This window comes from Tursiops truncatus, chromosome 6 (genome assembly GCF_011762595.2).
Source record: "Tursiops truncatus isolate mTurTru1 chromosome 6, mTurTru1.mat.Y, whole genome shotgun sequence".
NCBI lineage: Eukaryota > Metazoa > Chordata > Mammalia > Artiodactyla > Delphinidae > Tursiops > Tursiops truncatus.
Window position 1 is genome coordinate 11,575,023 of NC_047039.1, and position 12,891 is coordinate 11,587,913.

The 12,891-nt window shown below is 50.9% G+C and overlaps 1 protein-coding gene across 4 annotated transcripts in view; it reads right to left on the reverse strand.

Moving 5' to 3' along the window:
• Positions 1 to 4,215: 4,215 nt before the first annotated feature.
• Positions 4,216 to 12,891, reverse strand: part of LOC101332234 (L-gulonolactone oxidase) — a 31,976-nt gene continuing 23,300 nt past the window's right edge. For all 4 annotated transcript variants that reach the window (XM_033857613.2, XM_073805818.1, XM_073805819.1 and 1 more), the window contains 4 exons: positions 11,375 to 11,524; positions 10,386 to 10,550; positions 8,812 to 8,902; positions 4,216 to 8,161 (listed from right to left, as the gene is read on the reverse strand). In XM_033857613.2, coding sequence (XP_033713504.1) covers positions 8,033 to 8,161; positions 8,812 to 8,902; positions 10,386 to 10,550; positions 11,375 to 11,524 — 535 coding nt within the window. In that variant the 3' untranslated portion in view covers positions 4,216 to 8,032. The remainder of the gene's footprint in view (positions 8,162 to 8,811; positions 8,903 to 10,385; positions 10,551 to 11,374; positions 11,525 to 12,891) is intronic.

Genomic DNA, 12,891 nt, shown 5'->3' on the forward strand with positions numbered 1-12,891 from the left:
TGGGCCAACCACCGTGCTCTAACCCCAGGGCCAATTGCTTTGGGCAATCCCATTGGGTCCCTGCAGTTCCCCTCAGGGCAGGGGTTATTTCCCCCCTGCACAGCACAAAGGCTTCCAGGAGTAGCCTTCATTAGAGAAGTGGCCTGTGACAGGAAGGCCTAGAGGGGAGAAGATCCCACCCCAGTTCCTTGTGGTCCACAGAGACTATAGGCGGGGACCCCGGGTTGCAGCCCTGCACTTTGAAGGGGTGGGGAATAGGGGAGCCGTGGGAGCCCGGAAGCCCCGCCAGAGTGCGCCGAGCAGAGCTCGCCACCTAGTGGTGAGGGTGGGCTTGACAGGGGCCCCTTGGTTCGGGCTTCCCTTCCCCCAAAGGCCTCCAATTAGTCTCCTTTAGGCATCACCTCCCCTGGGGTTACAAGGTCACAGAGTCACAGTGACGGGATTGGAGGAAAATGCTCACCACGGAAGAGAAACTTTGTCCCACCCCAAGGGCGCTGGAGGCTTAGACTGCTGGCAGGGGCCTAAGGAGGACACACGCACCAAGTTCAAGGCTGGCCCGAGGACAGCGTCCACTTGTCTAGGAGGAGAGGAGACCCCTTGGTAGTAGCAGCCCGGGTCAACAGACCAAGCAAGACCCCACCTCACCTCAGAGGAGCTTGACCAGGAGCGAGGAGGACGTCGGGGTCCAGCATGGGAACACGCCCCGCTGCTGGTCTGCTCAGAACCGGACGAGGGCAGCCTGTGTGCCCCTCACCTCCTCCAGCCCTCCTCCTCTGACGCGGGAGGGGAAGAGTTTGCTTTGGATGCAAGGGTGACGTTCCAGAGTAAACTTTGGATCGTTTTAGGAACTGTGACCTTTTCAGGAAGAAAAAACCCAATCTGCATGAGCTGTTAAGTGATGGGAACAGAGTGAATCAAATTGTTTCATGTCTGTGCCTCCAAAGCAATCGAAACTCCACCATAAACAGATTCCCGGAGTCGCATCCACAGTTGAACATGAGGTGCAGACAGGAAGTGGCTCGGGGAGAGGTAACTGGGAGTGCGGGTGTAGACATAATAAGGACCATTTATTTGCAGTCATGCAGAATTGGGATCAAACCCAGGTCTGATTCTGGGGTCCATGGGGCCCTCGCTGGCCAGGCTCCCACCTTAGTATCCTCTCTAGACCCAGCATTTGCCCGGGGTTTTCTCGCTGTGACAGGATAGCTTGGCAAACCCAGGAAGTACGAAATGGATCTAAAGACAGCTCGAGAGGGACTCGGGTCTGCAGAATTTATTAATAGAACTGATGATTACCAAATCAGTCAATATGATAGCAAGTGAATGCCAGGCCAAGTGGAACAATTTACGAGGTTGATAATGAACTCTCTGTTTGCCTCTGGGATATCTCGACCCCTCGGTCAGAATCCTCCCGGAGGATGACACTGCGCAGGGTGGGGTGGGGTGACGGCCGTTGGTCCAGCACCTCCTGCCCTGCGCCCACCACTCTGAGGCCTCGGTCAACAGTTGCCTCCAGCCAGGTCAAGTCCACTCCAAGGTTGGGGAAGAGGAGTCACTCAGGCTAGGAGAGGGAATGGAGACAGGTCAGCACTTTACTTGCCCTCATCTGTTTGTTGCCTCCAGCACCAAAGGAGTAAAGATAATGACGTTCAGCTGGGACCAGACGTTCTCCTACAACCTCCTCTTGATATCCAGACCCTTCGGTGCCCAATTCAATAAAAACGTGCACCTGACCCACACTGACCGCCACACAGGTGTGGGTGATGGGTGGACCAATTACTCCAGCCTCACATCCATAAAGAGGCTTTTGCCTTCTTTGGGAAGGGCTTCGTGCACAGGTATAAAATCACAGAGATGCACTGACAGCACCGAAGGAAGGTGTTCATTCCCCAGATTCAAGCCTGCGACCCCTCCCCAGTCCACCTGCCCAGAGTGCACAAGGTATCATTCTTTTTTTTTCTTTTTAATTAAAAAAAATTTCTTTTTTTGGCCATGCCCCACGTCATGGGGGTATCTTAGTTCCCTGACCAGGGATGGAACCCGTGCCCCCTGCAGTGGCATCTCAGAGTCTTAACTCCTGGACCCACCGCCAGGGGAAGTCCCAAGGTATCTTTTTTTTTTTTTTTTGCAGTACGCGGGCCTCTCACTGTTGTGGCCTCTCCCGTTGCAGAGCACAGGCTCCGGACGCGCAGGCTCAGCGGCCATGGCTCACGGGCCCAGCCGCTCCGCGGCATGTGGGATCTTCCCGGACCGGGGCCGAACCCGCGTCCCCTGCATCGGCAGGCGGACTCTCAACCACTGCGCCACCAGGGAAGCCCCCAAGGTATCATTTTTTTTTAAATAGCAATTATCTGGAGCCTAGTGTAACATTCTCTCACTCTGTGTGTGTAAAAACATCCATTTGTGGATGTCAAAACTTAAACCAAAATTTTGATAACTCTTTTTGGGAACTTTCTGGAAATGTCTGGGCCGCTCTTGATCCTGCCACATGGGGAAAGAAACTCAGGATGGAAACGAAGATAAGCCAAGCTTGGGTATTTAGTGCAGCTTCGCTCAGACACTGCCTTGTATTTTTTCCCCCTTAGTTCACGGGTTCCTCACGGAACTATTTTTCGTAGTTATTTTTCGTAGCTATTTTTCCAGCTTCCACTGCCCCATCCTTGGAATAACTCCTGCTTTGGACCCATTTTAGTGACTGGAGACCTACAGGTAAGATCTTCCTAGTAGCGGACCCAGAGACACCCCTTCTAACTGTGAAACCTACCTTTGTGGAGAGATCTCTTCCCTCTCGGCACTGCCCCTCCTCCAGGGCGTCCCTCGGGGTTTGCTCCCTTCTCTGAGGCTTTCCTGGTCGCTTTAGGGTTTGGGACTAGCCAGCCTCTTGCCTGTAGGTCAGAGGGGGACGCTTTGCCCCGCCTGCGCCCGCACCTCGAAGGATCCCGACAGCTGCCACCAGGGGGCGGCATGAATCCCTGTTCCGGGGCTGACAGCGGACGCGGACCTTGAGAGAAGGACCAGAGTTGCGCTCCGGCTCCGCTGATGGCTGGGCTTCGCTGCCCTCTCTCCCTCCAGTCAGGTGACCCACCCACCTCCCCGTATCTTTCCTCTGGGCCCAGCCCCTGCAGGTGGCCAAGTTGACTCTGCTGATTTGGGGTTATCCCCATGCAGAGACACCTACAATTGAAGTGAGGGGGCATCTGGCTTGGCTTTTAAATGTCCCACATCTTTGCATTTGGGGAGGCTTTCTGAGCGGTGGTGCATCCTTCTGGGACCCTCAGAGCTCACCCGGAGCCCTCCCGTTCTCAGCTGTGAATTTGTGGGGTGCTGGGGCCAGGCGGCCGCCCTGAGGGGAGGAGCTGTCCAGAGTTCACTCAGTCGGCTTCGTGAGATTTATACGGTTCCTTTTGGCCGGTGACCACTCACCGCAAATTCAACTTTGAGAGCCGCTCACGGCCCAACAGCTCTGATGCTGTACTATGATTTAGCTTCACACTGGCCCAGGGGGACCGCCTTCCTCATCCTGCCAGCCGATTCCTTAGCTGACGCCGGCAATCATTGTTCGCTGTTAGAAGTACAGGCTCTGAGCCTCAGCGCCCACGATTTTTCCGAGTCCCCTGAGATGAGTTGAGTGTGTGCCAGCGGGGCTCATGCTACCTGAGGCTTGGACGTGAGGGCAGTGCTGGGAGAGGCGAGAAGCCAGTCAGTGGGAACCTGGACCAGCAGTGGCCAGGAGGAGACGAGGGAGGAGGGAAAAGTGGATCTGCATTGGCAATGCCTTCAGAAGCACAATTTATGGCTTCAGTACACAGCTGGTACCAAAAGGACTCTGCAAGGAGAATTTTTGGGGGGGGACCTTCAGGCATCAAAAGGTCTCAGATCAAAGGAAGAGTAAATTATATTCATCAAAAGCCTGATCCAGAAAGGGGACCCGGGTTCTCTGGTAATTAGAACGTCTATTTCCAGAACATTCTTTGGCCTCAGCATTCCAGGAATTGAAGTTTTACTGAACCTCAGGGTTTGGGGCTTAAGTCATTGCACTGTGTGTTCCTTAATGTCTGTACTTCTCCCCCTGGGGTAGATGTGAGGTGCGATAAAAGCACCCAACAAACATGGCACTCCTGCATTGAGCGGAAATGTCATTTAAAGATTTGGAAAATAGCTCAAAAGTTTAAAACACAATTACATAATGAAATAGAATGCAAAATTCATAGATTTTATTTATTTTTAAAATTACTTAATTTATTTATTTATGGCTGTGTTGGGTCTTCGTTTCTGTGTGCGGGCTTTCTCTAGATGCGGCGAGCGGGGGCCACTCTTTATCGCGGTGCGCGGGCCTCTCACTGTCGCAGCCTCTCTTGTTGCAGAGCACAGGCTCCAGACGTGCAGCCTCAGCAGTTGTGGCTCACGGGACTAGTTGTTCTGTGGCATGTGGGATCTTCTCAGACCAGGGCTCGAACCCGTGTCCCCTGCATTGGCAGGCAGATTCTCAACCACTGCGCCACCAGGGAAGCCCCAAAATTCATAGATTTTAAAAATTAAATTCCAGCTATTGAAAATACAGGGCCTCAGGATGTACTTTGGTTTACTGGCACTGCCTTTCCTAACGTGCTATGCGACATTGGCCAAGTATCCTGACCTCTCTGAGCCTCTGTTTCCTCATCTGTAGAACATGGGAGTGACTCGGACTCCGCCATTTCCCAAGCCTCAGGATTTAGCCTGCCATGCTTTTCTTTGTATTAACTTCACCAATCCATCTCTTTCCTTATGTATCAGTCAGGGTCCTCCAGAGAAATAGAACCAATGTAGATGTTTATGTCAGACTGATTTCAAGGAGTTGGCTCAAGCCTGAAATCTGTAGGGCAGCCCCACAGGCTGGAAACTCAGCCAGGAGCTCTACAGAACTTATTCTCCCAGAAACCTCAAGTGTTTGTTTTTAAGGCCTTTCAGTTGATTGCATGAGGCCCACGTACATTTTGGAGGGTAATTTCCTTTAGTTAAAGTCAACTCATGGTAGATGTTAAGTGTATCCACAAAATACCTCTTTCACAACAACACCTAAGTCGGTGTTTGATGAAACAATTCAGACTGTAGCCCAGTAAGTCGACACATACCTACTGTCCACACCTGGTGGCGGTGAGTGGGGCTGGTTTCATGGGTGCTTGGCCTGTGCAGTGCTCAGAAGGCCCCCATGCTTGTTTTAATGCTCTGCTATCACCCTCTTGAAATGCTCTTTTTTTTTCAGTTGAAGTATAGTTGCCCTCGTGAAATTCTTAATCGTTTTGTGCTGGGCCCTGTGAATTACACAGCTGGTCCTGCTGAAGGGGTAGCTCTTGCCCTCGAGGCCGTGGACTTAGGTCTTGAGCCAGCCTCTCTGGGGAAGTTGAGTCCAAGTGGACTGGCCAGGTCTCTGTGGCTGTACCATTTCCCTGACACTCCATTACACACTCCCTGGTATTGCTATTTAACGCCCTATGCACATTAGTCTTGTTTCCCTGAATTCGAATATACATTTCTTTACTTTTATTGGGGTAAAAATATATATAACATAAAATGTACCATTTTAACTATTTTTCAGTGTACAGTTCAGTGACATTAAGTACATTCACTTTATTGTGAAACCATCACTACCAACCGTCCCCAGAATTTTTCATCTTCCCCAACTGAAACCCTGTACCAGTTAAACACTATCTCCTGCTCTCCCTCCCTCCCAGCCCCTGGCACCCACTGTTCTACCTTCTGTCTCTGCGAAGCTGACTACTGTAGGTACCTCATGTAATTGGAATTGTACAGCATTTCCCTTTTTGTGACTGTCTTATTTCACACAGCAGAATATTCTCAAGGCTCATTAATTGTAGCATATATCAAAGTTTCCTTCCTTCTTAAGGCTGAGTGATAGTCCATTGTATGTATATTCCACAATTTATGCAGTCATCCATCAGTGGACATTTGGGTTTGCTTCTACATTTTGGCAACTGTGACTAATGCTGCTATGAACATGGGTGTGCAAATATCTCTTTTGAGTCCCTGCTTTCAGTTCTTCTGGGTATGTGCCCAGACGTGGAATTGCTGGATCATGTGGTAATTCTATGTTTAGCTTTCTGAGGAACTTCCATACCATTTTCTACGGCAGCGGCACCATTTCATTACATTTCCACCAGCCATGCACAAGGATTCCAATTTCTCCAGGTCCTCGACAACACTTGTTATTTTCTGTTGTTATTATTGTTTTGATAATAGTGATCCTAATGGGAGTAAAGTGATATCTCATGGTGATTTCATTTTCTTTTCCCTAGTGATTAGTGATGTGGGGCATCTTTTCATGTTCTTACTGATCATTTGTGTATCTTCTTTGGAGAAATGTGTATTCAAGTCCTTTGTCCATTTTTTTTTAAAGGAAGTTTACCTTTTTTTAAAAAATTTTATTTATTTATTTTTGGCTGTGTTGGGTTTTCGTTTCTGTGCGAGGGCTTTCTCTAGTTGCGGTGAGCGGGGGCCACTCTTCATCGCGGTGCGCGGGCCTCTCACTGTCGCAGCCTCTCTTGTTGCGGAACACAGGCTCCAGAGGCGCAGGCTCAGTAGTTGTGGCTCACGGGGCCAGTTGCTCTGCGGCATGTGGGATCCTCCTAGACCAAGGCTCGAAGCCATGTCCCCTGCATCGGCAGGCAGACTCCCAACCAGTGCCCTTTGTCCATTTTTGATCAGCTGTTTGTTTTTGTGTTGTTGAGGAGTTCCTATATAGTCTGCGTATTAACCTCTTATGAAACATATGATTAAAATATACATTTCTGGATGCCAGGAACCTGTCTTAAGGTTCTTTTTTTAAAAGAGTAAATTTAGTTATTTAATTTTTGGCTGCATTGGGTCCTTGTTGCCACGCACGGGCTTTTAGTTGCAGTGAGCCGGGGCTACTCTTTGTTGTGGTGCGTGGGCTTCTCACTGTGGTGGCTTCTCTTGTTGTGGGCATGGGCTCTAGGCGCGTGGGGTTCAGTAACTGTGGCACTTGGGCTCAGTACTTGTGGCTTATGGGCTCAGTTGCTCCGAGGCATGTGGGATCTTCCTGAACCAGGGCTCGAACCTGTGTCCCCTGCATTGGCAGGCGGATTCTTAACCACTGCACCACCAGGGAAGCCCCTTAAGGTCCTTTTAATTCCTCCAAAGCACTTGGCACCTTGTAGATGTTCAACAAGAGCCTGGTGAAAGAATAGCCACAAAGTGTGGTAGGTCAGAGACAGCTTGAAACTAAGTTTGCAGTAGGGATATGAAGAGCATTTTCCAGGCAAGTCCGAGACCCGTTACCTCTGGAAGGCAGTCGGGGAATCAGGGAGCCCCCTGCTCCCAAAGGATTACCTTGGAGATGAAGAGGAGGGAGCAGAGAGTGAATGAACTCTTGGCCTTTATTAAAAAGAAGGCAAGGAGAGTCCCACTCCCCAGACATCCCCTGGAATAGACACACTGTAGGTCGGGCTATGGGAGGTCAGATGAACAGGTGGACCCTCTGGAAGAGGGCAGTCCCAGGGCAGGGGGCACGCACCTGAGCATCTGAAAGACCCTCGAGAGTGAAAGAAAGCAGAGCACAGAACACACGACCTCTTTGCCCAAACACATGCCAGGGGGACCCCTCCCTGCAAGGGTGGGCGAGAGATCCCTGGAGCTCCGGACACCCAACCAGCGGATGGAACCTGTGAAAGGCTGAATCCCGACCTCCTAGACACAGAACATTTGGGGGCTTCTCTGTCTTCTGGGAAACAGGATGTGGTGATTGCAGGCTTGGGCTGAAAGGATGCGGCGGAAGAGGTAAATGGGGATTTGGTGCTCTTCCTTACATGGGGTTCCTGTGAGGATGAGGGAAGTGGGAGCTGCCCGGATCCAGACTCCTTACTCTGGGTTAGAGCAGCTGTGGGCACCGTGGCAGAGCGCCCGGGGGAAGAGGTCTGTTCCCCATCAGGCCGGAGGGACGCTGAGCCTTCAACCTCATGGGACGTGGGCCTGGGGAATGGGATGGGGTGGGCTCGACGTGTTTTCTGTTCGTGCTTCAGTAGAACACCTTCTCCAGATACGCATTCAGGAACATCCCCGAGGGGTCCAGCTTTTCTCGGATGGCACAGAACTTCGGAAAGGCAGGATACATTTTCTCGAAGTCCTTCCGGGTGCAGTTGTGGGCCTGAGGAAGCAACCAGATACAACAGGCCTCGTTCCCTGGAACCACCATTGCAGCGGGGCTGCAAACAGGTCCCCGCATCTGGATGCCTGCATGTGTGACGCTGCTACCTCCAGGCACACACAAGCACATACGTGCACGCATTCATTCCCATGCACCTATAATGTAGAGACCCAAAGAGGAGGGAGGAAGTTCTTGGAAAGTAAAGAAGGAAGGTGTTAAAATGCAGCATTAAACTTCCCATTCCCTTTGCCACCTGGCAGTGTGTGAGTGGAGAGGGCTCTGGCCCCAATTCAACTGCTAATAAGTAAGTAAGTCCCGTCACCTCTGAGAGACCCCTAGTTTCCTGTCTGTTAAACAGACCCACCGCCTTATCCTGCTCGTGGGGTTACTATGAGAATTAAATAAAATGAAAGGTGAGGAAGTTTTCTGAAAACTCAGAGAATTAGTCACTGGGCTGTTGGAACATGAATGCAGAGGGAAGATGGGTCTGGTTAGGGTCGTGGGGGCCCTCCTTCCTGTCACTTGCTCAGCCCAAGTTTCCCCACATCTAAGCCTTGGGCAGGCAGGGCAACTGGGAGGAGAGGCGCCCTCTGGTGGAAGCCTCCACTCACAGCAGCTGCCCAGCTGACAACCCCCATGAAACATCCTACCTTGGCCCAGTGGGGCCTGCCCCCCACCTTCTTCATGATGGTCTCGTAGGCCAGCCAGTAGTCCAGCCGCGGCACGTCCTTGCCGTAGGGCCTGGGGAGGGGGCAGAAGGAGGTGAGGCCCTGTCTCTGCTTTGCAGGGTCCCACCCACTGTTACCAGGTACCTTGCCTGTGCCCTCAGGACATGGACAGCAGCGCCCCAGCACCTTGAGGGCTTCTGCTCAGAAGGATTTGGAAAAGGTTTACATCCTCTTGCATATTTTTTAACTGGCCACTGAAAGTTGTCATGAGTTTAAATAATTTTAAAGATTTGTGTGTGTGTATATATATATATATATACACACACACACACACATATATATATGTATGTATATTTATATATCATGTAGCTTGAAGATTTCAATTTTAAATCTAAATATTTTAAAATGTAAATTAAAAAAATTTAATGTAAAGATTACTTTAAGGATATATATATCTATATATATATACACACACAGACACACACACACACACACAAACCTTAAAAATAAACCTTTATATCAGAATCCCCTCATTGATGTATGGAAAGCATGGCCATATAACCTAGTTGGTCAGTCCTGCAAAGTCAGATTTACTGACAGAAAAAATCGAAGTCAGAGCTTTAAACAATTCAAATGTTATGATGCAGCCTCATGGCAACTTTCTCACTTCTGAATTGACGTGCACAGGTAGGGATAAGATAGACAGACAGATGTGGATGAGGCCGGCTGCAAGTTTGTCCCTACATGAAATAAGCCGCCTCTCATTCAGTACGTGTTTCAGAAACTCTTTTCTGGCTTCGGGGACTCCCGCCAGGACAGCGCCTTCTTGAATTGTCCCTTGGGATCCCTTGAGTCTGGGGTTTTTTACATGCTGGAGAAATACAGCATAGTAAGATTCAGGCTGGGAGAGCGTATATTTGTCTTTTGCAAAGTCAGAGAAGGGCTATTATCAATGGGGGATGGGAAGGAAGGAAGACATGTCTTAGGCAGGAAGTTTTAGAAAAGAGGAGCTTCTTAAACCGTCCACGTCCATAAGCCTCATACAAGAGATTACTGCGCAACTAATCAGGAAAAAACGCAGTCGTGAGCTTAAAGTATCGGCACAGGGCCTGGTGGAGCCGGTTAAGATGGGCAAACGCATCCAGGCCTGATTCTCTTTTTGGTTGAACTGAAACCTGGCCTCAGAATCCTTCTCGACACAGTTCCAGGCTCTCGGAATCACTGACTAGGGCAGGCACATGAGATAGCATAGACTTGTCATTCAGTAATATCATCTTCACAAGTAGTAGCTACGCATATTCACATGAACATTAATATTACATATTCATTAATATTAATGACCACATTAACATAACATAGGCTAGAAAGGGTGGTCGTAGGAACTCGAAGGAGAGAAAGACGATTTTCTGCGGCCAGGATCAGGGAAGTCTCCCGGGAGAGGGTGGCATTTGAACCGGCCTTGAAAGCTGGGGAAGGAGAGGGGTCCCTTCGAAGCAGGGTGGCAGGGTGGGGGTAGGGAGCCCAGCCCCACCCTGCCCCCTCCGTGAGCTGCTCACCTGTACATGATGATGTTCATGTAGCAACTGTCGCGCTGGAAGCAGGGGCTCAGCAGGATGTCGTCCCCCCGGGTGAAGCGCACCTCCACGGGGTAGTGGGCCACCACCTTGGGGTGCGCCTCCAGCATGGCCTTCAGCTCCAGCAGGGCCTCCTTGGTCTTCTCTCTGCACTCGGCCCAGGGGGATGGAACCCAGACCTCAAGAAGGGGCCTCCTGAGCTCCCGTGAGGCTCTGCACGGCTTCCCAGCCTTGGGGGCCTCGGGGATCCCGGTCCCCAGGAGGCCCCTTCCTCATGGCTGCTCTCAAAGTCCTCCTCACAGAAGAGGAGACCTACCAACTGCTCCCAGCTCAGATCCCAGGGCCCCCGCCCAATCGGGGGCTCCCCTTGGGTCTCTGACCACAGCTGTCCCATGCCCCGGCCTCCTCTTCTTCAGACAGAGTCAGGTCACTCTGATTCCAAGACTTCTACTTTTTCTAATAGTCCTACCCCAAGAGTGTGGTGGTCTCAGCCCCTGAACATGGTAACAGAGGCATCCCTTAAGCCCTGGGCACCAACTCCCCCACCCCGACCTTTTCTTGGAGAGGGACGAAGAGGGGCAATTCAGAGAGAAAGCTGCAGTGATCTGGGCTACAGACCTAGCCTCAGTCCCGAGGGGGGTGTGTCCCTCGGGACTGAGATGCAGAGTACCGGCCCCCAGCCTGCTCCATGGACTCTGCCGACCGAGGGACCAGATGCTGGCCAGCCTGCTGTTACCCGGCCGCATGGCTGGAGAGGAGCTGATGGGGAAAGCGGAGGGGATCCCCTGGCTGGTCTCCCTGAGAGTCACAATGGTGCAAGGGCACAGGATGGGGATTCAGAGCCTCCAGTTTGCCCCCCGCTAATAACAGGTAGAACGGGGAGCCTGGTTGGCAGTGTACGTGCTAGGGCAGATCCCAAGGGAATCTGTTTGTTGCCGACCCGCCCGCAGGCTGGCCCACACAGCCCCTACCTGGGGATGGCCCAGTCCTGCACGTGTTGCTTGAAGCGGCACTCGTAGGTGAAGATCTTGTGGCTGCGGTTGCAGTTTTCCTTCTTCCCATTGAACAGGAGCCAGAAGAAAAAGCGGTTGATCCAGCCCACGAGGCCTGGGAGGAAGGTGCTGGGGGCGCAGGGCAGAGGGGCCTGTGATCATCGTATTATCCAGCAGTGAGTGAGCGCCGGCTGTTTGCTGGGCGCCGGGCCGAGTCCTTTACAAACCAGGACTTCATTCTCCACATACTCTGCCACGTACGCTTACCTACAGCCTGGAAATCCCTCCAGGGAATGTGCATATCGCCCCTCCATCACTCTCTCCATGGCTGCCCCGTGATCCGTTATGGATTTTATCTCACATTTTATCCCTCTCTCCCCCTTTAATGACTAGGTTATTTTCAGGGTTTGGGTTTGGTGAAAAACCCAAACTGTGATTAAAAAAAAAAAAAAACACGTAACATAAAATTTACCACCTTAACCATTGTTTAAGTGTACAGTTCAGTAGTGTTAAGTATATTCACATCGCTGTGTGGTGCATCTCCAGAATCTTGCAAAACTGAAGCTCTGTCCCCACTAAACAACAGCTCCCCATTGCGCCCTCCCTCCAGCCCCTGGCAACCCCCATTCTACTTCCTGTCTCGATGAATTCGACTACTCTGGGTGCCTCATAAAAGTGGAATCACACAACATTTGTCCTTTTATGTGTCTGGCTTATTTCACTTAGCATAATGTTTTCAAGATTCATCCACATTGTAGCATGTGTCAGGATTTCCTCCCTTTTTAAGGCTGGATCGTATTCCGGTGTACGGACATACCCCATCTTGTTTATCCAGTCATCCATCGGATACCTGTGTTGCTTCCACCCTTTGGCTGTTGCAATAATGCTGCTGTGAGCACAAGTGTGCAAATATCTCTTTGAAATCGTGCTTTCAGTTCTTTCTGATATATCCTCAGAAGTGGAATTGCTGGGTCATACGGAAATTCTATTTTTAACTTTTTGAGAAACCTCCATACTGTCTTCCCCAGCGGTTGCACCATTTTACATTCCCACCAACAGCGCAAAAGGGTCCAATTTCTCCACATCCTCGCCCAAACCTGTCATTTTCGGTGTAGTACCACCACATGCCACACCATCACAAAGGTCTTTGTACTTATATCCTTACCAGATTGCTGGGGCAAAGGGCAGGCAGATTTTAATTTCAGCAGGTTGCTGCCTGTTTAATTTCCATAAGGGCTGTAGTAATTCACCCTCCTTCCACACCTGGCCATCCTGGGAGGACTTGATTGCTGTAAGCGGCCAGTGGGGGCCAGTGGCCTAGCATGGGGGCTGGGCTTATGGATTCTTGTGTTTGGAAATGAGCTGCCCAAGGAATTGCAAAGGGAGGGCTCTGCGCTTCTTGGGCCACGAAGGAGCTGTCACCTGGCTTTCTGCTCTGGGAAATTCATTCACCAAGTCACATTCTTCCAAATGTATACTTACACACACACACAGAT